Below are 27,489 nucleotides of genomic sequence, written 5' to 3'. Positions count from 1 at the left end.
AGTCGGGAGCCGAGCCCGCGGCAGACGCAGCCGTGCCGCGCCATGGCCGGCCGCCGCCTCCTGGGGCTGCTGCTGGCCTTCGCCGCGCTGCTGGGCGCAGGTAGGGCGGCCGGGCCGGGGCGGCCGCGGCGGGAGGGAGCGGCCCAGGGGACAGGGCCCGGGGGCGCGGGGAGCTGTGCGCATGATAGCGGCACCGGGCTCGGCCTAGGAACGGCGGACCCCGGCCGGGGTCACCCGGCGGGACGCTGCCCCCGAGGGATGCTGTCCGCCGGGGATGCAGGCGGTGCGGCCCCCTCGCCGTGGCGGCTTCTCGGGCTGGATGTTCTCCCGGTAGCACGGAGCCCCGGGGGGCTCACGGGGCCGGAGGGATGCGCCCTGAGGAGAGGCCCCGGCTGGGAGGGTGCAGTCCCGGGATCGCCCCGGGAAGGGGCTGCCCCCTTCGGGCCCCACCCTGCGCAGAGCACCCCGAGCCCGCAGCGATGGCGGGGTGCCAGCCGGTGCATCAGGCCGGGCCGCAGCCCGTCCTTGTCCCCCTCCTTCTGCCGCCCCCACCCTGGGCTCTGCCCGGCCCCGGCCCCGGCTCTCCCGCTGCCCGCGGGGCCGGGCCCGCAGCCGTGCCCGCAGGTGGGGCGGCTCCAGCCTGCCTGAGGTGACAGTGACAGCGCTGCTGACGGACGCATCGCGGCTGCCTTCGGGTGACAGTGGGACAGCGATGCTTAGGAAGCGCCATGCCGCAGGTATAAAGCTCTGGAGCAGCCTGGGCCTCAGTTAATCCTAAACAGAGGTAGCCGTGGAGTCACCACCAAAGGAGTTTGGGTTTGTCTGTCTGCTCGCTGAGCTGCTGGATTAGAGGATTCTCTGTGTGACCCAAATTTGTCGGGCTGCTGGTTATATTCTCACTCTTTTTTTTGGTCTCACTGTTATTTCTGCAGATCAGAACAGTCTAACCCAGAAATCGTTCCCAGCTAAGCAGCACCTAGGAAGGAAAAAATTAAATACTGTTTTTAGGAGAGTAGGAAGGAAGAAATTAAAATCAATGTGAAGTTTACCACAACTCTTTGTCTCCTTAAAAAAATTCAACAATACTTTTAAAAAGCTGTGTGTTTGAATTCAAAAGAAACGTCCTTCTAAAGATTATACAAGAATTATGTAAAAAACCTCAGGAAAGTTTTTCTAAACAAAATCTGCTATTAACCAGGAGGCACCCGGCAAGCACAGACTGATTAGAAGATAACAGCATCAAAGCAGATAGCAAACTGAAACCCAAGGAGCTCTTCCTATTGGAATAGATTAGGTTTTCCATGAGTCAGCCTGGAATTAGTTTGTTTGCATTTGGCACCTACCTGTTTGTGCACCTGGAATGGTAACAGCGTGGTACAGAGTTGGTTATGCTGACCAGGTTAGCGGCTGCGTTTTTAATTGATGGATTTCAGTTTGACAGGCTGAGCTGAGACAGTGCATAAAATCTTGATTTTGGGTTAAAAAAAAGTCTGGTTAGTCAGTACTACAGCTATTTGCATTTTGTGTTTTTCGCAATGTGGGTAAACAAAAATGCTGTTTTGGAGCCCTTGGGCTGCAGAATCCAGCTCTTAAATATCCTTGGCTGTGTTTGTATCAGAATGAATTTCACTGAAACATTCATAAATCATTCCTGCCAGCGTGAGGCTTCACAGGTAATTGAACAACATTAAGTTTGTCTCCTCTCTGAACTGTTGTAAATTGCCTCTCCGTGGCAATCACTGTGCCAGGGGGAGTTCCCTGCTCCTGGCTCCGGTCCCGTGCAGAGCCTTACCACACGGGGCACACCGAGCTGTGGCACAGCCTTTCCCCGGGCCTCTGCTCCCTCCCCCGGGTATCCCAGCCCGTGCATGGGTGCCTGCTCCTCCCTCCCTCTCTCCCAGATGTGTTGGAACAGCCTTGCAGCACCCTGAGAGAGCCCTGGGAGCCCTTCCCCACCTGAGCACAGCCTCCCTGCCATCCCCCTGTACCCACGGGAAGGTAACAGGTGGTGCCAAGGCAGTGGTTTTCCAGGCAGGGCATTCTCTGCCATTTCTTCAGAACAGCAGCAACAGAAATCACACTTCTGCATTGCCTCTGTTCCCCAGCGGGTTGTTGGGGTTTTTTTGGCTTCTTGTTCTGAAATAGCTGCTCCAGTAGTGCTGAAGGCAGGCTGTGGGCAGCTGAGTCTCTTGGAAGCTCAGAGATTTACAAATTACCAAGAACTAAGAATAACAAACAACAAAATCAGTACCTGGCATGATTCCTGCAACCGTGGTCCACCTGCACTACTGACACAAGACTGGTGTGTGTGTTGTCTGTGACTGTCCAGTAAAGCAGGAGCAAACCTCACTTTTTAATTGGAAAAGAATGGGTTTGGGTTTCTCTTTGATCATGTTCTAGTGCATTTCCCTTCATTGTTGGCTGTGTGCTTCAGTGCCCTGTCTGGGCTGTCAGACACAGCTGTGCCACATCTGTCTGTGCCTCCAAGCTGCCTCTGCCCACAGCCTCTGCCTGTGGCTGCAGTGCTGGAAACAGGCACTGCTTGTAGGGCCCCAGCCCCTTTGCCAGTGCTGCTAAACTCTGCCCTGCTCCCAGGGTGTTGGGGGCAGGAGCATTAAAGTATTTTGAGGTAGTGGAGAAAACCAAACACCCTGCAAAGCCTATTGGCTGTAGCCAGAGCAGGCATTCCCCATGCCAGCACCTTGCATGGTGCTTGAAATTCACAGATCTGTGCCTTTTCCAGAATGTAGTTATGTTTCATGTTTATGTGTCATCCAGGGTTAACCACATGCTTCTGGAAAACAATAAGAGACGAGCAAGAAACTTACCAGAATTGTTGTTTTCCCCTCTCCTGTCCTCAGTCTCATAAGCCAGTACAGAAATGCATTGACGTGTTTTCTTTGAAAGCTGGCAACTTCGACATCTGAGGGCTTGTTGGAGGGAGCACGAGGTTTCCTCTCGCAGGCCAGGCAGAAGGGGCACGGGCAGGTTTTGTGCTTTACCTTTTGTAAGAAAAGGTTGAAGAAAACCTCTCCGCAAGCATAAGAGCAGTTGGGTGTGTCCTCTAAAGTTGCCACCTCAGCATGACAAGCTGTGCTGTCACTCGTGTTTTCATCGGCAGCATCTCACAGATCACCTCTCCTCCCGAGTGTGGCTACAGCCCCCAGCAGCAATCACAGTAATTCCTGAAATCTGAGGGCGATGTCAGATGGTGCACTTAGCTCCGTGTAACTGTTGCACAGATGGCCGCAGTCCCTGCACGGCTCCCCTGCACCAGCTCCACACCAACAGAGGGCATGGAGAAAGCAGGAAGGAGCCATCTCTTCTCCAGATGTTTTTTTTTTTCAGCTGTCTGGACTCTGTTTAGCACTGGGCAGCTGTGGATGCAGCTGGCAGAACAGGGGTGCCAGTGCCAGGTGACCCCATGTCTCTGTGCCCCATCACTTGCTAGGATCACTCACCATGGATGCTCCAGAAGGGATGCAGGGAGGAATTATTTGGAGTACAACAGGAAAGCTGGGTTTGGCATTGTTGTAGAAACTAAAGGAGATAGCAGCATTGTATAAAGCTCCTAAAAATCTTTCTTATAATACATTATTGTGTTATTAAAGTTATAATTACCAGGTATCAGTGGCAAGTCAAAGTAATACATTTAAAGAATAATTTTTACTTAGATAATGTCTTCAGTGTGTATGACAAAGCAGGAGAAGCCAAATTGGTTTTCTTACAAATTATCTCTCATCTTTGAACACATATGCATTAATTAAATGTGCCATGCTCAGATATTTATGTACATAACTGTGGAAATAATTAATTTCCATGGTTCTACTTGTATTTAGTTTTTTTTTCTTCTACCAGCCTAGTGATAAACATGCTTGGAAATTGCTGTTTAACTCTTGATGGTTTTTTTCCCCCCTCTACAAAAATGTGATTTTTTTCTTACATCTGTTCCAAGCGTTTCAGCCCTTAAAGCACATACAACAGAAGTGTCTATTGATCTCCTGAGCTGACTAGAATAAACCTTTAAAACTACTAGGTTTAAATCCAGATTTGTTTTCTTCTTGGAGGAATATCTCCTGGAGGTTTAAGGCATTAACTTTACAATTAACTAAAGGAAAAATTGGGGTTTTATTAGACATTGCCTCTGAAGCCACTCTAACAACAAAACATATGCTTAATAAACTACATAACACTGATGGCAAGGAGAAAAGCTTTGCAATAATTCCTTTGTAAGCTGGTTGATACAATTCACAATCAGGGGAAGTGCTCAGATAGAGGAAAGCAGGAGAAGATGAACGTGGCGCATCAAAATGCAGAACATGAAAGGACTTTGAAAGGGAAACTTCAAAGTTGGGGATCCAGATGCTGGAATCACTAGCTGTGATTTAGGATGTGAGCACAGGAACGTGACTGCTGAGGGAACAATGTTTTTGAGAAGGAAGCCGAGTCCTGGTACAAGCCATGGCACAGAGAGAGGTGAGTGCTGCCTTGCAGTCACAGGGGTTTCAGTGGAGCTGCTCAGGGTCAGCTTTGGGTTTGATCTTCTGAGAGCTCAGCCTGCTGCTGTGATGGGGGTGAAGTTAATGCTAATGCATATTTATGAAACTGCCTTGCAGTCACTCCAAAATCCTTTTTCTTTGCTTTTCAACCTAGTCTGGGAAACCCAGAAACTTATTGTGGGAGGAGAGCTGGGGCCACAGGCAGAGAGCTGATGCTGAGTGTGAGCTCTGTTTCCCAGGCACATGAGCAGCATCTCCAGGGAAGGAGGTGGCCAGGTTGCTGTAGGGTCTGGTGTGATCACCACATACATGTGTAAAAAACCAAAGCAAGTGAAACCAGAGGCATTGCAAGATTTTGGAGATGGTGGCTCAGACAGGGAGGAGGGACACTGAACAGCAGCATTCTGCTGTTGGAAGGCTCTGCAGGCTGGTACAGGGTTGTCTCCAGCAAACAAGGTGCTGGGGAAAGAGAGCTGCACAGAATTTTGTTTACCCTTTGAAATGCTCTCTTTGCCCATGCACAGAGAAATCTGGGTGAAAAGAACTTGCCAAAGTTGGAATAATCTTACTGAAATCCTGCTTCAGAAGATCAAGCTGCAGGTTGGGTGTTCAGGGGTAACTGCAGCTCTGGCTCTGGGAGAGTAGAAGGCAAAAGCTGAACAAGCAGAAGAGATTTCCAGCCCCAGCTGTGGATGGCAAAAGAGGTTCTTGTGCTGCAGAACAGATGTTGGATAGCTGATGAGATTTTGAGCAGCACATTAGTCTGTGTCCCTAAAGCTTTGTCTGCAGGCAGAAGTGTCCTTGTAGGGGTCGGAGCTTGGGGAATGCCTGATCTCTGTATGAACTTACTGTAGGCTGAACTTGAGCAGCTTGGTGGGACATCTCTGTGGTGACCAGACACCTCCAATCAGGTGTTCCTGCTACTGCAGGACTTGGGTCATCTTTCCAGACAGTAAAATCTGAGTGAAAATAATGCCAAGCTAATGCAGACTCATTTAGAGTAAAAACCTCCCCAGGTCCCCTCCTGCCATCTGGAACACAGCCTTCCTCTTGGAGCTTTGCTGAGTTTCCACTACAGAGCCTGAACAAGTAGAAAGACTCAGAATTGGTACAATTTCACTCTGGCACATTTTCTCACCCTGGAAGTTCTTTTGGCCAGAAAATCACAGAATCATTTAGGTCAGAAAAGACCTGTGAAGTCCTTGAGTCCAACCTGTGACCAGCAATCACCATGTCAACCACACAGTGGCACTGAGTGCCACATCCAGTCTCTTAAAAATCTCCAGGGACAGTGCTTCCACCATCTCATTGGGCAATCCATCCCAGTGTTTCATCACCCTTTCAGTGAAGAAATTCCTCCTAAAGTGCAACCTAAAATCACCATGCAGCCTTATGCCAATGCAGTGCTGGGCAGAAGAGGTTGCACCTCCAAAATCAACCATCCCATCCCATCCCGTGTGCTGTTTCCAGCTGCTGCCAGCCTGCTCTGAGCCCCTGCTTTGTGACCCAGCCACAGTCTGGCTCCAGCCCCCGGTGCTTCCCCTGGGGTGGGTGTTCAGCCTGGCCCCACTCACCAGGCCCAGCTGCTGCTGCTGGTGCCATCCCTTGCCCTGTGCAGACACTGAGCCCATGGCATGCAGTTCTGTGTAATTCTTTGAGGAAACTGGAATGTGTTATTTCCAACCAGCACCTCCCCACCCCAGGACAGCACTGAGCCTTGACCTCATTATGCTTTTAAAAACACCCACAGATCCCAAACATGTCTTTCACCATGTGCAGAAAATAGAGCATTTTAAAGTGAGGTTAAACATAAATTTGAAAAGAGAGTGTATTCCTTCTTTTTTGTAATGATGGTCTTAACTGAGTGAATTATTTATGCTTTCATAGAGAAAATCTCAGAACCACAACAGCTTGCAGACAGTTGGGTTTGCAAGTGTTGGTGCTATTTCCTCTCCAAGTAGGGTCAGAGAGAGCAAGAGACCTGTTGCTGGACTTCTCTTTGAACTCACTGAGCATGGTTTTATGTTTAAATTCTGTCATGCCACATTAATAGCACAGAGTGCTCTGTTTATACAGCAGCTGGTCCCCAGGTGATGGGGATGCAGCTTGTGCTGGGCACGGGAAGCAGCAGAAGCTAGATACACACCCCAAACTCCCCTTTGCAGAGACTTCTCCAGACCCCTGTGTGAAAGCAAGGAGCAAACTCACCCTATTGAAGAGAAGCTGTTGGGAAAGGCTGGGGGCTGTGGCACAGCTTCCCTCGCTGTGGGTGAGCCGGGGGCGGGGGGTCTCACAGCTGCCGCTGGGCGGTTAAAAATCCCCGCCAGCTCCGGCACCACCTGCTCAGAATGATCTCCTGCAGGTCCCTGTTCGTGCTTCCTCCTTGCAGGGTGCAGCCCCGCCCTGCTGTCTGTCCGTGCTGTTCTTCCCCTGGCAGCCCCCCCCGGACCAGGGATGCTCCCGGAGCCCAGCGGGTGTGGGTGGGCCAGGAGGGTGCGGGCAGCAGCAGCACGGGCTGGGCTCTCTCTCAGCCCTCCCACCCGACCCGAACATTCCCGTTTGCAGGGCAGGGGCTGTGGGGAGGCGGGGACAGCGGTGGCCAGGCGGGAGCCCTGCGGTGACACCGCAGACAGATGCTCTCAGCCACAGGAGCAAACTGAGCGCCCCGTGCTCTCCCAGAGCCGTGCTCCATCTGTCAGCATTACCCGAGTCTTCCTCCCACTGCTGCTCTGCTTCTGATTTTAAATAGCACAGTATGACAGGAGCACCACACCCCAGGTGATGAACCAGCATTTTCACTGTGTAATTCCCTATTTACCTACTTTTAACTGCAGCACCTCCTCTTGATCTTCATCTGATGAGAGCAATCTTTTTCCACCGGGAATCAGGTGATAAGCATTTAATCTCCTGCTTCAGTTTCTTTGGGCTCCTGCATCACTGACTTTGTCATCAGTTGTTCCTGCACTGAGTTATGACCAAAATGCTTTCATGCCACAATTTGTTGTTTGGTTGAGAGCAGGCATCTTTGGTAATAGACAAATTCATAGCCATTAGTTAATGTGTAAGTAGAAATCATATGGCTAATGTGAATGTACATTGTGATCTTTCTGGGTGGACAGCAGGCAGGAAAACATGGAAGCAGCTGTGATGGTGTAACCCCAGCTGGCAGCTCAGCCCCACACAGCCATTTGCTCACTCTCCCCATGATGGGGAAGAGCACTGAAAGGGTAAAAGTGAGAAAACTCCTGGGTTGGGATAAAGGCAGTTTAACAGGTGAGGCAAACCTAGGGCCTCATTGCCCACTCCCCATGGCAGGCAGGGGCTCAGCCATGCCCAGCACAGCAGGGCTCCATCACCTGTGACAGTGACTGGGGAAGGCAAACACCATCACTGCAAACGTCCCCCCTTCCTCCTCCTGCCCAGATTTCCATGCTGAGCTGGTGCCATATTATGGGATATCCCTGGCTCAGCTGGGGTCAGCTGTCCTGGCTGTGTCCCCTCCCAGCTCCTTGGGAGCCTCTTGCTGCTGGGGTGGGTGAGGAGCAGGAAAGCCCTTGGCTCCTTCCTGCTCCTCATCAGGATGGGGGTGCTGCTCACCCTCCAGTTTGGCCACACCAGAGACCTGCATGCAGCATCTGTGGGGACAAACCTGAACCCAGGGTGACACTGTTGGTTTTTTTCATCACTGGAAAGTCATCTTTAACCATTCATCCTGTGCAGTTAGTTCAGTGCTAATTTCCCCTTGACCTCTTCTGAAGTGGTTGGGGTGTGGGAATAAAATAATGATGCTGTCCACATCCTTTCCCCTTTAGGTATATACCTTGTTCTTCCTTTAAAAATCCCCAAACAAGCAGCAAGAACGTGGAAAGGAAAACCAGCTCCCTTTCTTATATACCTTTAAGTTATTAAGGGTTATACCTGGGGCATTTTCCCAGAGAGGGTCAGAAATTTGCAGAGCTCCTGTGAGGTCTGGGACAGGCTGAACTCTTCCTGCCCTCCCCTAATCCTTGGCTGCAGTGTCCTGGTACCCACTCCAGGCACAGAAAGTTGGGCATCACCCCATCCTCAGCATAGCTACAGAGCTGGGCTCAGGCGTGCCCACAAGGGGAGGAACCTTAAATATATCTGCTCTAAACCTTTCAGCCTTTTCCTCCGGGTGCAATTGATTTGGGGCTAATTGAAAGCAGGTTTTGGCAGTGCTGTGGCAGAGCCCTCTGACACAAACCTCAAACAACAGCTATCATATTAAAGTTGCTTAGAAAACATCACCTGCTCCATGCACTGAGATGGCAGAGAGCCCTGGAAAGCTTTGAGTGCTCATACTGAAGAAAACTGTTTATTATCTTGTGTTGCCAGAGCAGGACTACCTGGTCTGGGGCCGTCCTGTGATGGAAGAGCTGCTGAAACATTTGTTTCCCATGGGGTCAGAGACAGGACAGTGCTGTGGAGCCCGGGATGGGGCAGAGCTGGCCATCAGCTGCCAGCCCAAGGCATTCCATGGGAAACCCCTGTGCAAAGCCTTTCCTGGCTTCGGTCCTGCTGACCTGGATGGGCTTTGCTTTCCCTCAGAGCCGTTCAGGGTTACTGCTGGCACTGGGAGGTGTTTGTCTGTCTGGGGCAGGGACCCTCAGCTTTCCAGGGTTCCTTGCAGCCTCTGTGCTGGTAAATAGGGCAGGCTCTGTGCCAGCCAGTGACCAGATGCAGCTGTTGGCAAAGACAAGGCAAGGGTGCTTCCCTTTGGGGTTTTAAATCTTGCTGTGGAGGAGTGGAAAGGCTGTGCAAGAGGGCAGCAGATGAAAAACTCCTCCCTGCTGTGTTTTTGGTCTGGTCTGTCTGCAGAGGGGCCTGCTGGCAGCTCCTGGTGTGGCCATGGCAGCCCAGCCTGAGCCCCCAGCCGCTCCCCAGGGCTGTGGGACATGGTAGGGCGTGCAGGGTGGTGCTGCTGCTTCAGGTGCCTTGCAGGCAAGCTGTAGGTCTGTCCCTCCACAGCAGGTGGGGAGAGGATGCCTTCAGACCTTGGTGCAGCCCTCAGCATGTGCAGGCTGGGTGGGCACTGCATCCCTTGGGCATCCAGAGCGTGGCCAGGCAGGTCCCAGCAGGGCTCCCCTGCCCACCAGAGATCCCTTCTGGCCCTGCCCCACATCGTGGTGCCAGTGATGTCAGCTGCCAAGGAGCCTGCTGCAGGCTGGTTTCCTCACCAGCTCCATCACTCCTGCTGGGTGTAGAGCTTACTGGGTACCACTGCCAAGTAATTTATATCATTCCTAGCAAGCCTTGAAATCAAGGTGCACCAGACACCTGCTTCTCATGCAGCTGCCCCAGAACCACGGTGTTGTGCTGTGCCTCAGGGCCCAGGTGATGTGTGTTACCCTGAGCTGCAGACTTCAGAGCTTGCACAGGGCTGTGCTGCCTCTCCTGGCCTGTCCTGGGGCACTGGCTGGAGGAAGGGGCAGAGCTGGGGTTGTGGTGGGGCTGAGCTTCCCAGCAGGGGCCTGCGGGCAGCGTGGGCACTGCACGGGTCAGCACAGCAGAGCCCTGGCTCTAGTGGAGGCTTTTAGGCATTTCCCTTAATAGGTTTCAAACACAACCACCATCAGTCCCTCCACAAAGAGAAAGTCTTCATTATGCAAATTCTCATCTTAAAGCTTTATTCATGTGCTTCCTGGCAGGCTTTCCTTTAATCTCAAGAGCGAGATTGCTTGGAATTACCATACACCCTTGTTAATTGCATTAAAAAAAAAATTCAGCAGAGGTTGTTTTTGCCATAATCAAGAGTGATTTTTGATTAGTACTTCTGAAAATTAAAATGTTTCACTGAGAATAGAGAGCAAGGACAGCAGCATTCCCTCATCCCCTGCAAGGAGCAGGGGTAAGCCCTGCTGGGGGAATGTGTCCCACTGCTCTTGACTGGTCGTGCCCTGGGCAGGATTGCTGTACCCCAGTGGTCCCACTGCTGGGGTGAGTGGAAGGGGCTGTTTCTCCCACTCTTTGCTTCCCAGCAGAGCCCCTCCACCCCTTGCCCTTGTGGGCTGCTGACAGCTTGTTTGTGCAGGGCAGCCAGTCTTCCCTGGCAGCAGCTGAGAGATAGATTGGAAGTTCAGAGTCTGCTTTTCAAGGCAGAGCTACCCTGAGGAGGAGGTGTGTGCTGAGGAGGCAGCCTGGCCTCTGTGCAGGGAGCAGTGCAGCTGCACAGGAGCTGCCCTTAGCCACCTGCTCCAGCAGCAGTGCTGTGACCAGAGACTGTCTGTGACACCCCAGCTCCAAGGAGCATTGCCCTCCCTACACACATGGAGCTGCGCTTTGGCCTTAGCAGCCAACAAGAATTTGGGATTCACGAGTAAATTTCCCTCCCATTTGGCAGTGGCTGGGACCAGTGCCCAGACAGCAGTGGGGGAGGCATTGGTGATTCCAAAGCTGTGCTCTGCTCTGGCCAGTGGTGTTGTGCTGTCCCCTGCCCCAGGAGGGGTCCCTGGGCACACTCAGTGCTGCAGCAGGGCAGACCCATGCCCGTGGGGGAGCAGCCATTTACTCCCCACAGGCTTTTGGGCTGTGTCTGTGCTGAGATGGCAGAAACCCCACTGCGAGGATGCTGCCCACAGGTCCAGCAGCACAGCTCTGCTCCCAAACCCTCCTTCCCCAGCGTCCTGCCCAGAGGTGCCAGCACAGCTGTGGGTGCCCAGCCTCGGGCCCACCCACCCACCTGTGTGTGCCATCATCATACCTTGGAGCAAAGAGATGGGGTTGGTCACTGGGGACACCCTTTGGCTACCACAGTACTTGCTCTGCTGCTTTCCTCCTGCTCCCCCACCCTCTGTGTTGCTCCTGAGGTGGCTGCAGTGCCCACCCAGCTGCACCATGGCAGTCAGGCACTTGGAATTACTTTCTGCTGCCCTTGTACCTGCTTTGCATTCTCCCGTAATCTCCCGGGCTGTCAATCTCGTGCTGTTGCAGCTCTCTATTCCCAGGGAAGCCAAACACACATATCCTGCACAAAGAGATCCGTGGGCTGCTGCTAAAAATGGAAAACACCTCGCTCTGAGAGCTGCAGACGGCCTGGCAATATCCTGGGTGTGAATTATGATACTGTAATTCAAGCTTTGTCAAACAGAGGGGCTTAATTAGAATATATATATAATTGTAAAAACTAAAAAGCTGACGAGTACAATTGTGTGTTTGAGCTGCCTGCTACAGAAAATAATGAGGAGAGAATACATTAAGGCACAAAAACCTTCTACCTTCAAAGAGCAGCTAGCTCTGATTAAAAATACCCCCGGCAAGGCGAGGGGACTCAGCAAGAGCTGGGGGAGTCTGCAGTGCTGGCTCGGCCATAACTCTCACCCCTGTTACACAGCTTCTGCTGGACACAGCTGCAGCCTTGGGGTCCCCCCACCTCCCCATTCTGGCTTTGGGGGATTCATATTGGGTGCCCTGTGATGTCCCAGCTTGGTCTCTGTGGGTTGCCAGATTAAGTAAAAATATGGAAAACATACCTCATTTGCCTATCCCCCCTCACCATAGAGCTGCAGTCCATTGGGTGCTCCACTGCCCTTGGCTGTGGGCACATAGGGCTGGAATTGCCCCCAGTTGCCCCAGGGGATGTGTGTTTTCTCCCAGCAGCCAAAGAGCAGAGTTCTTCCAAAGACCCAGTGCAAGGGTAGAGGAAAATTACCCAAACTAGCCTGGTCATCAGCCCTGACAAGGCTCCCTTAATGCTCCAGCACCGAGCAGCCAGCAAAGGGGGGTTTGTGTACCACTGCTGTTGTGGCCCTGTTACAGGTGGGAGGTGGGCATGTCCTGTGGGGAAGGTGACATGGCAGGGCATACACAGCCCTGACTCTGCTTCATGGGCATCACAGACAAAACTCTGCTGCAGCTCAGCGGCTTCTGAGTGCTGATGTGTAGGAATGGGCCCTGAGCTCTCCTGAAAAGTATAAACCCTTACTGTAAATACACTCTGTGCTGTGCCTGAGTTCCCATCAGTGGGCCTTGGAAGCTCCACTCCTGCAGTGACTGTGGAGCAGTGTCAGGGCCCCAGGAGCAAAGGGATTGCACAGGACAGACCAGGGAGTGGCAGTGCTGCCTCCAAAAAACTGCATGTGCACTGTAAACACACCTACCAAGAGCTGGTGGGGTTTCCAGTGTCTGGCCATGAAGTACCAGATTTGTTACCACTCAATAACAGAGTAAAAGAATGAGGAGAGCATTCCAGTCCTACCTGTTGGAGCAAGCAAGGGAGTTTGTGTGTCTGTGACAGCAGTGCTCAGTTATTGATCTGTAAAAGGTCTAATACATCTCTGCAACACCCTTTGCATGAAATACAGATGTTAGCTTCAATTAACTGGCAATCTCTTATTAATCCTTGCTAACACCTGGGGAAATCTGGAAAAGGATTGGCCAGGGCAGCGTTGGGGAAGCCCTGGGCGCCGGGCTGTGCCAAGCACTGCTGCTCATGGGAGGGTTTTACTGGGCAGTTCAGTGCATCCACAGTTTTCCCAGCCCTCACTTGGGCAGCATTGCCACCTCTCCCACCAGGGCAGGGAAAGCCCCCAGGATGCAGCTCCAGCCCAGGACTCCCCAGCAGTTGTTGTTTGGCTCAGCCCCATGAGGATGGAGGGCCCTGAGCACCTCTCCCCCCCTTGGGGCCAGCTGGCTCTTTGCAGAGGGGTTTTGGAAGGGACACTCTTATCCTGGGGACAGTAGCCAAGGGAGCTGTCACCAAACCCAGAGGGGCTCTAAGTGCTTCTCAGCTGGCAGGTCCAGTGAACCCCCCAAAGCCAAGACCCCATTTTTTGGGACACTGTGTTCCCTGCTGGGCCCCTGTCCCCACAGGGGGGACATCTCTGTGCAGCCCCACAACCCCCAGAGCCCTCCATTAGAGCGTGTGAGCTGCACACACCCCACAGCTGTCCCCTCCTGCACCCAGGCAAAGCGTGGGCAGGATACCCTGACACAGGGCTCAGCATGCAGCAAGTCAGTGCCTTGGTATTGACTTAATCATGGAGAGCAGAGGGAGAGGGAAGGGAGGCTCCTGGCATTCTGCTGTGAGTTGGTGCTGCCACCACGTCCCTCCTGCCAGCTCACATGGTGACAGAACATTTTCCTCCTTCGGGCTGGGAACGCTTCTCATCCCACCAGAGAGGCAACGTGGGTTTCCCCTTCTGCCTATTTTTAAGCATGCTTTTATATAGAAAGAAACAAATGGTGGAGTCCTGTTAGTTCCTGGAAATCCAGTGAAGACTGGGGAAAAGCCGTTCTGGGGAAGGAAGACTGCACAGAATTGTCAGACTGACAAGGCTGGGGCAGTTGGCCAGCATAGTGATGAGTGTGTTGAGTCTCAGCAGGGCTGTTGGTGGTTTGGCAGCCGCCCTTGCAAGCCCTGGAGCTGGGCAGGTGTTTTCCAGCACTGTGGATGGTCTTGCACATTTTTGACTGTGCTCCTTCACACTGACAGACCACTTGTTAGCTCTGCAGCTTCCCCCAGGCTGTCAGAGCAGGAGAGCAATGCGTGTCTAACCATGCCACTATTTCACCAGCAGTAAGGCCCAAGAGGGAGAGATTTTGGGAAGGGAGGAGAGAGGCCTGGAGGGAGGCTGAGGGTGGCAGACAGAGCCCTGCTGTGCTGAGCTCTTCCATGTGCCTCTCCCTGTGGGTTTCACAGGGACGTTCCCTGCCTCGCCTGCTGCTGGCCGTTCCTCCAGGCTCACAGGGGGGTGCTGGCATCATTCAGCTCGATGGGAAACACAGCGTGGGCTGGGACACTCACCCTGTACACACCCCTCCAGCAGCTCCTAACTCCAGCCTTTGCCAAGGGGAGAAACCCACAGCAGCTTCCCAGCCCCTGCCCCTGCCCACAGCTCACATCCATCCCCTCAGGGCTGCCGAGGGTTTCACAGGCAGCAGATGAGATGGGAGGTGATATGTGAGTGAGAGGAACCCGAGCTGCAGCTGCTGCAGTACTTGGTGACCCCTCAGTGAAGTTTTTCACTGAAACGCTGATACCTGCTTTGTGATGGACTGGTGCCTCCCCATTGTTATTGTCCTTGTCAGTAAAGCTTTAAATTTATTCATGAAGCACGCTGGAGCTCAGGTGGCAATAGCTAAATCCATTTAGCAGTAGGAATAAGAGGAAAGCCATTTTAATGTTCTCTTGCAGTGCTGCAGTACTTAGCAAACCCAAAGGATATTAATTACTCAGCATGCTCCGAGATGTAAAAGCATGAATTTATCAAGACAAATACATTCAGAACTAGGGTAAGTCAACAGTAATTAATGCCATGCAAAAAAGAGACCGAGAAAGGAAGGATTAGCTGGCCCTGTTGCAGGAGAACATGATGTAGCCCTGAGTTATCCCTGGGCTATGGGACTGGAGTTGTGGTGAGGCATCTCTAACAAAAAAATCTGCCTGTGCCTGTCACGTATATCCCTGGGATGGGGGTTTCATCCTGGTTCACATTTCCAAGGCAGAATGATGCAGGCTGCCTCTGAAATGCTAAGTCGTGCTTGGCAGCCAGCAACAGCTTTTTTATGCAAAGCCTTTGATGTTGGAAGGCACTTGAGAAGAAGAGGGGCATGGGCTTTTTTGTTTGCCACTGAATTTGTCTGCACTGTCCCAATGTTTTAATGGAGTTCAGCAATCATATAATTGTGAGCACAGCCAGAGATGAGTGGCAGCTCAAGAGATGAATTGGTAGGTTCTCCTTGACAAATCTAAGCCTAACATGTGTCTTTATACCACATCCATTAGGGCAGACAAATGGAAAATCCAGAGATGGCTGCTCTACATTTAACAGTCATGGCATTTGGAGAGGGCTGATGTCTTCCTCATCATCAGTGTTGGGTCAGGCTTGGAAAAAAACAGCAAAAAAACAAAGCAATTTGAGCAAACAAGTCTAGCCATGCCTTATTTAGAGGTGGATTACTGTGTGTGGAGTGAGTACAGCCAGTGCTGATGCTTTGTCTCCAGGTCACGGGGATGGCACAGATGACTTGAACCTAGAGGATGCCCTGTTGGACCCCGTCACCAGGAGACGTAAGTCACATTTCTGCACTGCTTTAAAGAGGGGAAAACAGATAGATGTGAATAGATGCAATTTGTTCTTTGGGATCTGATGCTGCTGGGAGGGTGGTAGAGGATACAGCTGCCTGATCCTCTCTGCCTGGGAGACTCAGGGTCTGGGTTGCACAGGGGGAGCTGGGGACAGTCCAGGAGAAGCTGCCTGCTGCCCTTTGCTTGCTGGCTCCTGTGAGAGCCACAGAGGCCCAGCACACAGTGCTCTGAGGCAGCAGTGGCACTGAGGCTGCCCTTCTGGCACCCTTTCCTGCCTCAGCAGTGCCTACCAGCAGCCCTGGAGCCACCGTGCAGTCCCTCCCAGCTCGCTGTGCCCGGCCAGGCAGGGGCACTGCTGGCCCCTGCCCTGCTGCCACTGCAGTGTGGTGCCCAGGAAAGCTCACGGTGCCCAGGGGCACTGCTCTGCCTCACTGGGGTTCCAGTGTCAAAGCAAACTCACTTCCTCAGGGGTGCCCCACTGCTGGCATGCAGCAGTCAGTATTTTGGTGTTTTACACCCCAAGGACAAAACCTAACTGCCAGCACAGCAGCTGAGGGATGGGAGGAGGCTCATCTCCCTCCCTGGGAAATGGCACCTGCCTTACCCCAGTGCTGAGCCCAAGGCCACTGTGCACCCACACACATCTCTGGCTCCATTTGCTCCCCAGCCACGGGGATGCTGTGGCAGAGCTGCAAATGCCAGAACCCAGAACCCCTCACTGCCCAGCACTCCCCACACAGCTCATGGTGGCTGTCCCCAGACCCAGCACCTGGCAGGGCAGCAGTGGGAATTGCTCCCTGAGCGATGCCAGGCTCTGGGATGGGGCAGAACATACCCGCCTGTATGGAAGGGAAAGCTGTAACACTGCAGCCTCTTGTGCTGTAGTCTAACAGCAGAGGGACACTTGTGCTGCTTTACCTTGGAGTTTGTGTGGAATAGAGGGTGCTCTCTGCATGGGATAGGCCATGGGCTATCAGACTTGGTCACAGGGCTCATGCAGCTCATCTAGGATTTTGCTAAAGCCATTTAATGCAGCATGTGAGGAGAGCTGGGTAGAAATGACTGATGTAATGGCCACCTCAAGTGGAGGGAAAGTTCTCCAGGCTGGAGTCCCGGAGGGGAGGGGAGGGGAAGGTTCCAGGGAGGGGAGGGGAGGGGAGGGGAGGGGAGGGAAGGGAAGGGAAGGGAAGGGAAGGGAAGGGGCAGCACTGTCCCCATGGTCTCCCCACGTGCTGCATCCCACTCTGCATTCATGTCAGCCCCAGAAAAAAGCTAACCAAGGGTCTGGAGTTGGGTCACATCAAACCACAGCAGCACACTGGAAATGAAGCCCAGCAACATCACTCCAGTCTAATGGAAATTAATGGGAATGGAGCAGCCACAGCTCTTGCTCATCATTTATTCATATACTTGGTAATGCCAGCCACTATTAATAGGCAGTGGTTCCCATATTGCTCCTTCCCTCCCCCCTCAGTGGCTGTAGCTTGTTTTAGCCCAGGAGCACCTGGAGGGCTGGGATCTGAGTATCAGGGTGTCACTGACAGCCCTCCAGCTGACAGGGAACTCCTGTGCACAGCACAGCACAGGAGATAATCTGTCATTGGGCTGCCTGACCAGCCAGGGACACCAGAGCACTGGCACCTCCCTGCTGGTTTCCACACTGGTGTGTGCAGTGCCTGCCCTTCCCTGCCTGCTGCTCACCCCAGAGCCTTGGGGCAGATTGCTGCAGCTCCCTGCTCCTCTCCAGCTGGGCTGGGGTGCTGGCTCAGCTCAGGGCAGCACTGGGCTCCATTTCACCCATGGGCTGTCCTGGTCCCTGTGGCCACACTCTGTGTGTAGGGTGTTCATGGCCCTGTGCCCTGAGTTTACAAATGCAGATGTCAGAAAGCTGTGCTGAAATCTTTGCCATTCATTCTCAATCCAGAGGTGACATTTTTGGTGATGCCTGTGACTAACACTTTTCCTCCCCATCTCTTTTGTCACAGCCACTCCCAAGGGCCCCAGGAAGCCAGCAGGTGGGACAGGTGGGACAGGTGAGACCTCCTGGCACGCTCCCATCTCAGCTCAGTGTGGGGTGCACTTCCCCTGGGGCTGAACTGTGAGCCCCCATGGGCTGCCCCTGTGTGGCTGAGTGCTGCTGCCTCAGCAGCTGCTTTGGGACCCCTTCACTTGCCCATGGGGAAGCTGGAGCTGTGTGTGCACCTGCACTGTTCCAGTGTGACCAGAGAAATGCAATATTGATATTTCTGTCCATGCTGAGGCTAAGTGGAATTTACAACCAAGGCAGAATTTTGCACACTTTGCAGTATCCTAATGGAGAAGACACAAATCACTGCTCAGCTACACAAGAGCTTTTGTTCCTGTCTGCATGGCACTTGCTAGCTTTCCTTCCAGGAGGAAGTCCAGAGGATATTTTCCTTCCTTTTTTTTATTCCAAGATATCCCCAACCTCCATAGAAAGTACCATCTTGGTGACACTTACCCATCCAGGGGAGAATGGGTCTCTCACTATTGGTGCACATCAGATGTGGTCTGGCCAGCTCCCAGCAGTGCCATGCTTGAGGAAGCTCCCTTGAATTCACACGAGTTTTGTTGCCAGCAGCTCCTCTGGCTGAGTTCTGGCCAGAGTCCCTGTTAAATATAGCACAGCCACAGGAGCTGAAGGGTTGCTCAGTCCCACTGGGGGAGCCTGCAATAAACTGCATCAGAGGAGTGCGAAGAAGTAAATCCACTCAGCCCTGCATGAGGGTCTTGGCACAGATTTAAGCAAATTCAGCTGTCTGGCTCCTTGGCCACCATGGTCTTTGGTAGGGACAAGAAGAGCCAAGTGCCAGAGGCACGCACAGGGCTTCAGTGCTTGGGTTGCAGCCCAAAAGAGAGGTTGTTCCATCCAGTGAACTCCCCCTGGGAAATGGACACGTGTGGAGGCTGAGGCTGTGTCTCAGCCAGTTGCTTCTTCCCCAGGGAGTGTTTTTGTGTGAGTGATAGCACTGGGAGGCTCCTGCAGTAGGTTCCTGTGCCCTGGCCCCTCTCTGTGCATGCCCTGCTCAGCTCAAGGTCACTCATGGGCAGCTGCACAGGGAGCAGTGTCCCAGCCGCTGGCTCAGTTCCACTTCTCATCTCCCCAGCCCTCAGGAGATGCTGCAGGTACCAGCAGGACTCCCCCAAAATGAATTACTCAGGGATTGCTGGGGCTGGGCAGCAGCCACAGCTTGGATGGGGACACTGGAATGGTGCCAGGCTTTCCTGAAGCCTTTGTGATAGGTCACGATTGAGCAGCAGAGTGGCTGGATGCCCTTTCCAGCTCCAGCCTGGCATGGGAGGCCCTGGCAGTGGTGCAGCACCATTGCACAACACCCACAGAGCAGGGTGTGTGCCAGCAGCCTTGTGCTGCCCCCACAAACAGGAGTGTAACAATCCCTTCTCTCCTGCAGACTTGGATCTGGCTGATTTCTTTGACACGCCTGTGGAGACAACCACCAAGCCAGCCAGGCCCACTCCCAAGCCCTTCCCCAGGCCAGGGAAGCCAGGTAAGGCAGAGCCCCTCCCTGCATCCATCCCCAGGGCACCCCGAGGGAGGGGTGTCCCCGTGACAGCTGGGATTGTGTAAATAGCAGAGCTCTGAGCTGGCCCAGGCAGCCCCAGTGTCCCAGCAGGGTGGGGGTTTCCCCTCAGCACTCATCTGAACCCACTTTCAGAGGGTAACAGCATTTTGGTTTTTATTCCTCCCTTCAGACACTGGCTTTTGGGATGTCATTCGCACCACCACCACCAAGCAGCCAAAAACTACAAGAGCCCCTCCTAAGCGTAACCCAGGTGAGCATCATCTCCACAGTCCCTGCTGCTTCACTCCAGCTCTGCTGCTGGCACAGGGGAGGATTTGGGATCTGCCAGGATGGTGGCATTGCCCTTGTCCTGGTACTTACAGCCTCTGGTCCGTTTGCTTATCTGAGACATCTCAAGAAAAAAACAACTATGAAAAACCACAGAGAGGACAGGACCTCTGAGCATTACCCTGCATTTCCCAGGGGACCTAGTGGTCTCTGGACCATGCTTCATTCCCATGCTTGCTGGAAGGCTGTGGGCTGGTTGTGCTCCCTGTCATGGCACAGCCCTGTTGGGCTGCACTGGCAGATACCCTGTGCACCCTGTCAACTGGGCATTTTGCTGCCTGCCGAGGCAGGGGTTTGGTTTGAATCAGAATAAACTCAGGAGAGCACTGGTGGGAGGGCACAGTTGGCTCTGTACTGGGCTTTTAGCTGCTGTTTGTCAGAGACAATATCCTCTGTCAGCCAGGCAGCTCAGGGGACCAGCTGAGCACTCACAGAAGAAAATAACTCCAAAGAATCAAGCACAGCCATTCCAGCCAGCACATGAGCACAGTACAGCCACCTCCCTCCCTTCACTGGCTGGGCCCTTGGGGCACTAGTTTGGCTCTGACTTGTCCTCCTGGCCTCATTTATCTGATTGCCTGGCACCCCAGCCATGGGGACCCTGTTCCTGCAGGAAGGACAAGGTATTCCCCAGCACAGCAATGTGGGGACATGGAACAGGATGGGTTTGGAAGATCTGCCACGAGGCCCCATAGCAGAATTGGGAAATGCTTGTGTCTGGAGCTTCATCTCTTTCAACAGTGTTTTAATTAATTAATTTCAGAGCTCCTCAGCCTATCTCCACATTGCTAACCCTGGTCTTGTTTTCTAGAAAAGGGTCCTATGGATTTTGACTTGGCTGATGCCCTTGATGATAAGAACGATAGGAAAGATCCTGGGAGGCCGGACATAAGGCCAGGTGAAGGTAGGCTGACCTCTCCTCTCTGTCCTTCTTGCTCCAGTCCTGCTGTTCCCTGAGACTTGCAGGAGATCCTTCCCAGCCTGACACCATTCCCCCTAAAAGATGGGATAAAGAGAAACAGGTGCTGCCTGGTCCAGTGTCCTGTCCTGCCTGCTCAGAGTGGGGACATTTCCAGAGGCAACTTCATCCTGGGGAGGGAAGGAGCCTGTTCCTCAATGGTCCCTGGCAGAGGGGGGCTCTTCCTAACAACTTGCTCCATGTCTGTGTGCAGGTTTTTTCCCTCAGGGTCTCTTCTGATCCATTAAGTTGCAGTGGTTGTGTTGAGTTCCCTCATCCCCAAACCCAACAGCTCTTTAGCCAAGGCATGGGCTGCTGGGGTTCACACTCACTGCTGAGGTGTAAATCTGGAGCAGGCTCAGGTCCTGGCCTAACACACCCTGTGGGCTGGGAGGGATCTTTTTCCATCTCTGAAGTACTCCAGTGAATGAATCATTTGTCTGTGAGGATTGTTCCCCTGAGCACTGGAGCTGGGAAGCAGACTTTGCACGGCTGCTTTATTGATGTTGGGATGGCTGTACACCCTGCTCACACGCCTAATTAACAGGCAGGTATTTTATTACATTGTATTAACTGGGTGACTTGTCTGCACTTTGGTATTCTGGGCTTGCTGAGCTTCCAGGCTCCTGCAGGAAAGGTGGAGGTGTAGAACTGCTGGAACGTGGCACTGGCCACGAACCAGCACACACATTCCCCCAACACCACTGCTCCCTGAACTGCCTGGGACCTCTCCAGGCTCTGGCATAGTCAGGGCTTTCATTCTTTTCACACTCATTACTGAGCCCATAAATCTGGTTTTTGTGGTAAGCTGATGAATAAGGCAGTCTCTTCCAGTTAAGGCAAAGGAAATCCTTCCCAATGCACAGCATCAGAGGAGGAGCCTTTTGCTGTCTCACTGTTGGGTCTCTGCTCCCATCACTCACCTTGTGCACCCCAGGGCTCCCTCTGGGGCTGCAGCTGAAACCTTCAACAGCACCACTCATTCAGCTGCACGTTCACAGACCCCATTTCTCTGTACTTATCCTGCATTAATTAGACTTCCCCACTACAAGGTAACTTTTTCATGTGTCCCAAAACATGCTGGTGCTCAGATTTTCCCCTGGACTGTTCTGTCCCTCTGGGAAGGATAAGGGTCAGCTCCTGCCTGCAGGACCCCAGACCCAGCTGGTGCAGCCAGGGGCTCACTGATCCACAGCACACACACAAACCACTTCTTCCTGCCTCCTCCACTCTCAGCCAAGGCTGGCCACCAAAACATGTAATGAACTCTTAAATTATCAGTCATCTGTGATTATCAGCATCCCCACTCCTAAAAATCACTCATTTCAGTAAAAAAAAATACAGTAGCATTTAAACTAGTCAGTTATTACCTCTTCTATGACCTTAAAGTAATTCAGGGTTAACATCTGGTAAGCGTGAGAGAAGCAGTACTACTTTTTGACCAGTCCCAGTTGCCAAGGGGGGATGGAGCAGCCTGTGATCCCAACTGTGGCACAGCTATGGCTCCCTCAGGTGCCAGCCACTGTTTGTTCCTGTTCCTTTTAAAGGGTTTTCAGACGATGACCTGGCCAGCATCGTGGATGGTGGCTACAGCCCAGACAAGAAGAAGGGTAAGTGCTGACCTAGGTATGGTTGTTTTCTGTAGCAGTCATGGCTCAGGGTTACCCCAGCTCCTGGAAAGGGCCCTGTGCAGAGCTGTGCTCACCTCCATGGTGGGGGCAAAAGGGGTCTCAGCCATGGAGCCAAGGGAGAAGCTCTTGGCTTGTGTGGTCACTCCTGGTGCCAGCCATTGGAGATGCTTGTGTTTGATTCCATGGCTCTGCAGCTCCAGCTGCCACCAGGGCAGACAGGACCTGTGTCTCCCCATCACCCCGAGGGCACCCTGGAGCCATGCATGGCTACATGCCCTTGCTTGCTTTTCACCACATGACCACCAATGTCTGGAACAAGGGGGAAATCCAACAACAACCGGATAAGCCGTTCACAAGGATCCACAGCATTAAATATTAAAAGCAGTCACATAAAGAGCTGGACACTATGAGCCTAATCAACATTTAATAAATCCCCGTGCCAAGGACAAGACGCATCAGAGGCATTAACGCAACGCTGACCTGCTTCCATAAATTCACATGGAAGTGACTCGGCGAGGACTGCGCCTTCCAGGGGGAGCAGCTTCTCCTCCCAGCCCAGTTTCTCCAGGGAGGGTGATATCAAAACAGACTTCAGTCCAATCGAGGGTTCCCTGATGTGATGGAGCTCAGCCAGTCAGCTCCCTGTGATGGCACCCATGTGCTGTGTGACACTCTGACAGTTCTCTTGACACTGAGCAGTGGGGGTGAGGGCAATTATCAGACACAGGCAGAGGTGCCCCATGCAGTGGATCCCACAAAACTCCCCCCGTGCACACACAGAGGGACAGGAGCAGCTTCAAAGCCCCCAGAAGCAAAACCAAGCAGCCCAGTGGAGTGTGGGGCAGCAGAAGTGCTGCAGCCCATGGAGGCGTCTGCCCCCCCGCCCCAGGCCAGGGCTGCCCTGGCCCCCCTTTCGTGTGTGTCCCCTCGCTGTGAGCCCGGCAGTGTGGGGAGCAGAGGGCAGGGAGGTGCAGGGCACTGATGGATGGATTGTGTCTCTGCAGGTGCCAGCGGCAGCACCGACAACAACGACTACAGCGGAGGTGGGTGTGTCCGGGGGAAGGTGGGGAGGGACGGAGCTGTGGGCGAGCGCCCGTCCCTGAGCTCCCCGTGTGCCCCACAGTGGCAGAGACCGGGACAATCGCCGGCATCGCCAGCGGCCTGGCCATGGCGCTCATCGGGGCCGTCTCCAGCTACATCTCCTACCAGCAGAAGAAGTTCTGCTTCAGCATCCAGCGTGAGTCCTTCCCGCAGCACCCAGGGCACACGGCCAGCACATGCCTGTCCCACCCTGAGCCCTGCTGCCATCTCCACCCAGTGCCCCCAGCTGGCAGAACAAAGCCCCAGCACAGGTCACTGAGCCCCCCGTGTCAGGGTTTGCACAGACAGGAACCCAGCAGCCATGGCAGCCCCAGGACCCACTGCCATCCCCAGGGCTCACACTGCCCTCACACCCCACACAAACACAGCCCCAGGACCCACTGCCATCCCCAGGGCTCACACTGCCCCTCACACCCCACACAAACACTGCCCAAGGCCAAACCATCAATACCAAACACAGAAAATATGAAAAAAAAAAAAACCCACCCCAAAATAATCAAACCAAACCCCTCCAAATCCCAGCAAGCAGTAAAAACTCACTGGGATGCAGGGAAGGGAACAGGGGCAGTGTCTGCATCTGGGGCTTCAGCCCACTGCACCCTCAGCAGCTATGTGACAGTCATTGCAGTAAACTGCAAATTAAGCAGCAAAACTTACCATAAAACAGCTTTTGCATGAGCTGCCCCTTGGAGCTGCTTGGTGCAAGCATTGCAGAAGAGTCCTCACAGCCTCAGCCCACAACACTCACCTAACCATGGTGCCTCCTGCAGCTCTTTATGAGAGGGAAGTTACAGGCAGCTGAGTTACAAGCTCTTTTTCTAAATTAATCAATTGAAATCTCCTGTGAGTCCCATTTGCTCTAGGGAAAGGGTGTTTGGGGTTGGAAATTTCTGTTGGGATCGTGTTATTTTCCCAGTTGTGCCTGAAACAAACAGCATTTTGGTAAATTAGATCAGCAGGAAAAGTCAAATGAATGTGATGGAATGAAACACTTTTGTACATTCCCCCCACTTAAATGATATTTTGGCAAGAATAAATAATAAAAGAAATTGAGTAAAGGCTTTGATGAGGAGGGAGCTGAGAGACACAAAGCCCCAGAAAGGCAGCAGGAAATTAAAGTTAATTATAAAGGAGGATTAATTTAAGCCATCAGACATGGCATGCTGGGCTAATGTCAGGCCTTAGATGCATTGCAGTGCATGACAGAAATCTAAGAGTTGTCAGCCACTGCTTTTTATTGAAAAACATAAATTGCATTTGCTGTTACTCCAGCAAAACACATCTGACCACTCACTTGATGCACAGAGGAACAGGCTCACTTATTTCTCTGTCCTTCAGCTTTGAGTCTCTTCAAGGAGCATTTGCTCATGATTGCTCTAAAGGAGATGCACAGCACTGCCTAGAACTCTGCATCCCACTTTGTTTTCTTACACTTCACCTGGTACTCACCAGCCATGCCCTGGCTGTGGCTCAGCCTCCTCCTGTGCCTGGGCAGGGTGGCAGCTGCGCCTCTGCTGCCTCCACAGCTTGGCCAGCTGCTGCCTGCAGTGTCCCTGCTGCCATGGGGGCTTTATGGGGGTTTTCTAGCCAGCTGCAGAACCCTTTTCTCATGTGTCTTGGAGGCAGCAGCTGCCCCATTGCTGCCCAAGGCTCCCACCACACTCCCTTGGCCAGGTCCTGGCACCATTCCCTGCCTCCCTCGTTCCCTGGGAGATAGCAGTGAGCCCTGTCCAGAGCTGGTGGTGGGGCACAGCCAGAACCTGCCACGCCCTGAGCTATATTTATGTGTGCAAACAAGTTATAGATGCCTGTAAAGTGTGTGCTGCATGGCCTGATTGCCTCAGGCTTCATTTGCAGGCCAGCACCGGAATCCCCTTCCCTGGTCCTTCTCCAATGGATGCAACAGCTTGCACAGCACTCCCACCTCTGCCTTTCCCCACAGCTGCCCCTCAGAGGAGCTGCTGAGGATGCCTGAGGTCCATGGCACACCCCAGCCTGTCCTAATTCACCTCCAGCTCTGAACTGGACCACCTCTTTCTCCTGCAGCCCCCTTTCTCCTGCCCACCCTCCTGCAGCCAGCCCTGCCCACCAGTGCCCAGCCTGGCTCCACTAGTTGATAACGTTGGGAACTTCTTTGCATTTAAATAAGGGACTTACTCGGCATTTGACACCCCACTGGGATCCTGCTTCATCACCACGGCCCTGCTCTGAACTGCTGCTTGAAGCTGTGCATAACTTAGCTCTTAATGAGGCTGTGGCACATCTCTGTGCTGAGGCACACAGCAGTCCTGTCCGGGAAGCCTTCCTCCCTTCCCCTCCCGCGCTCCTCAGAGCTCAGCTCCTCAGACAGGAATTAGCTGGGCTGTCTCTCGTGATAAAGATGAAGCAGGAGCCTCAGACAAAAGAGCTGCTGCTGGAGCTGTGCCTGCCAGGAGCTCCATGGGCACTTTGAAACCCAGCAAGTCTCAGCACTGGCTGTAAGTTATGGAGGCTTCTGTGCTGCCGTCACTGCAGAGGAGGTTTCAAAAAGGCATCTCAGCTGTTACAGCTCTGTGCCCATTACCTGAGTTTTTAAGGCATCAAAGCAAATAATTTCACTTTCTACCCTTCCCCTCTCACTGTGTTTATTGTGTTCCTCAGAGGGACTGAACGCCGAGTACGTGAAAGGAGAAAACATGGAAGCCGTCGTGAGCGAGGAGCCCCAGGGTGAGAGCCTTGCATGCCTTACCCTGCCTGCCTCCCTCCCCTAAAACAGCTTCACCCAGGCACTTCCCCAAAGTCCCCGCTGCTGCACGGAGCTGCTGTGTCCCTTTGATGCTGGCATGCTTAGGTGATGCTGCAGCTTTTGTGGAACACCCACCCCCGAGCTTTACCCCTTTAGTGCACACAAAGGAAAGGCCGCAAAGAGCCCAAGGAGCTCTGCTGCACACGATGGCAGTTAACGTGGAGCTTTCATGTAACAGCCACTGAGAGTCTGGCACCAGGGAAGCATGATCCTTCTGTCAGTGACAGACAATCAAAGCTGCTGCAAAGGCTTTTCCAGTGTCACACACAATCAGCCAGTGCTGGGGCTGCTTGTGCCCTGGTTCCATGGTGTGCTATTGTACTCATGGGTTTTTTTCTTTCTCCCCAGTTAAATATTCAGTCCTGGAAACGCAGTCAGCAGAGCCACCAAAACAAGACAGCGCGAAGATATAAAGCGTGACCCAGGGCTAGAAACTAATCAGTCAGCAGCAACAGAGATCTTAACGTGCTTGTAATTTAGCTTTTAATTTAATTGACTCCAAAGCTATTTAATGTGTATTTAAGCTTGAACTGGCTTTTTATTGCTCTAGGCTTTAGGGTTAGACTGGTAGCATGTGTTTATTTTTTGTGAAGAGGTTTATGTTTACATTGAAGCAGTAGTGTAGGATTGGTGTGCAGGTGGATGGAAATCCACATGAGGTGCTTCAGCTGTGGTCACTTTTCAAGAGCTTACAGGTGTGAGGGCAGTGAAGTGCCTGTAAATAGCAATCCAAAGCCAAACCCTGCAAAGCGCCTCAGCCACCTTCTGCCTTCAGCTCCGGGCAGTGTCACTTCAGTGGTGGGGACAAAGCTGCACATTCCCTGAGGGTGGATCACAGTCCTTTGTGTAGCTACACCTAAAATGAAGTGCCTATGGTGGGTCCTTGTGTGGGGCCTTGGGCTGAGCCAGGTGACTCCCTGCTCCCAAGCCAGGAGTTGAGGATGCTTCACCACCACCACCCAGAGCTCAGCTTGCAGCCAAAGGACCTGATTTTCACACCAAGTCACAAATACACTTGATAATGTGTGTGCAGTGTTCACCTCTAGCAAATGCCATTGGAATGCTCCACTGTGCTGTAGATCAGAATGGAACTGAAGGGATACAGTTTGTCTTAAGCTGCACCAGGGGAAGTTTAGGTTAGACATCAGGAGAAAATTCACTGAAAGAGTGATTGGGCACTGGAATTGTCTGCCCAGGGAGGTGGTAGAGTCACTGTCCCTGGACTTGTTTAAAAAAGACTGGATGTTGTTGCTATCTTACCACAGGGGTTCCACACTGCTCTCTCCTTATCACAAAAGTTCCATACCTTCTTGGTGGGCAGCTCCTCAGAGCACTGACTCTTTCTTCTTCACAAAGCAGCCACTGACTCCAGTTCCCTTCTCACCCAGCCACCCCACTCTTTTATAGCACTCTGCTTCTCACTGGTTACAGCTGTGCCCTGTTAAAGTCAGGCCTGTTCCTAATCCTTGATAATTGGCCCAGCTGCAACTCCTTAGGGGTAAGATTACTTTCCACACTATCTTTATTTTCTTATATTCTATCCCCCCACAGGATGTGGCACTCAGTTGATGAGGA

General features: G+C 52.8%; 1 protein-coding gene across 1 annotated transcript; it reads left to right on the top strand.

The window, feature by feature from the left end:
- Nucleotides 1-27,171, top strand: CD99L2 (CD99 molecule like 2). Its single transcript, XM_054289692.1, has 11 exons — nt 1-100; nt 15,463-15,528; nt 17,532-17,579; nt 18,981-19,076; nt 19,282-19,362; nt 20,251-20,343; nt 21,945-22,007; nt 23,033-23,071; nt 23,152-23,265; nt 25,770-25,835; nt 26,263-27,171. Exons 1-11 carry the CDS (start codon nt 43-45, stop codon nt 26,325-26,327), a joined length of 789 nt encoding a protein of 262 aa, XP_054145667.1. The 5' UTR covers nt 1-42; the 3' UTR covers nt 26,328-27,171.
- The last annotated feature ends 318 nt before the right edge of the window (nt 27,172-27,489 follow it).

This window comes from Melozone crissalis, unplaced genomic scaffold (genome assembly GCF_028551555.1).
Source record: "Melozone crissalis strain CALT ecotype California unplaced genomic scaffold, PUWL_Pcris_2 ptg000068l_1, whole genome shotgun sequence".
Classification (NCBI taxonomy): domain Eukaryota; kingdom Metazoa; phylum Chordata; class Aves; order Passeriformes; family Passerellidae; genus Melozone; species Melozone crissalis.
This window is presented reverse-complemented; position numbering and strand designations above follow the sequence as displayed.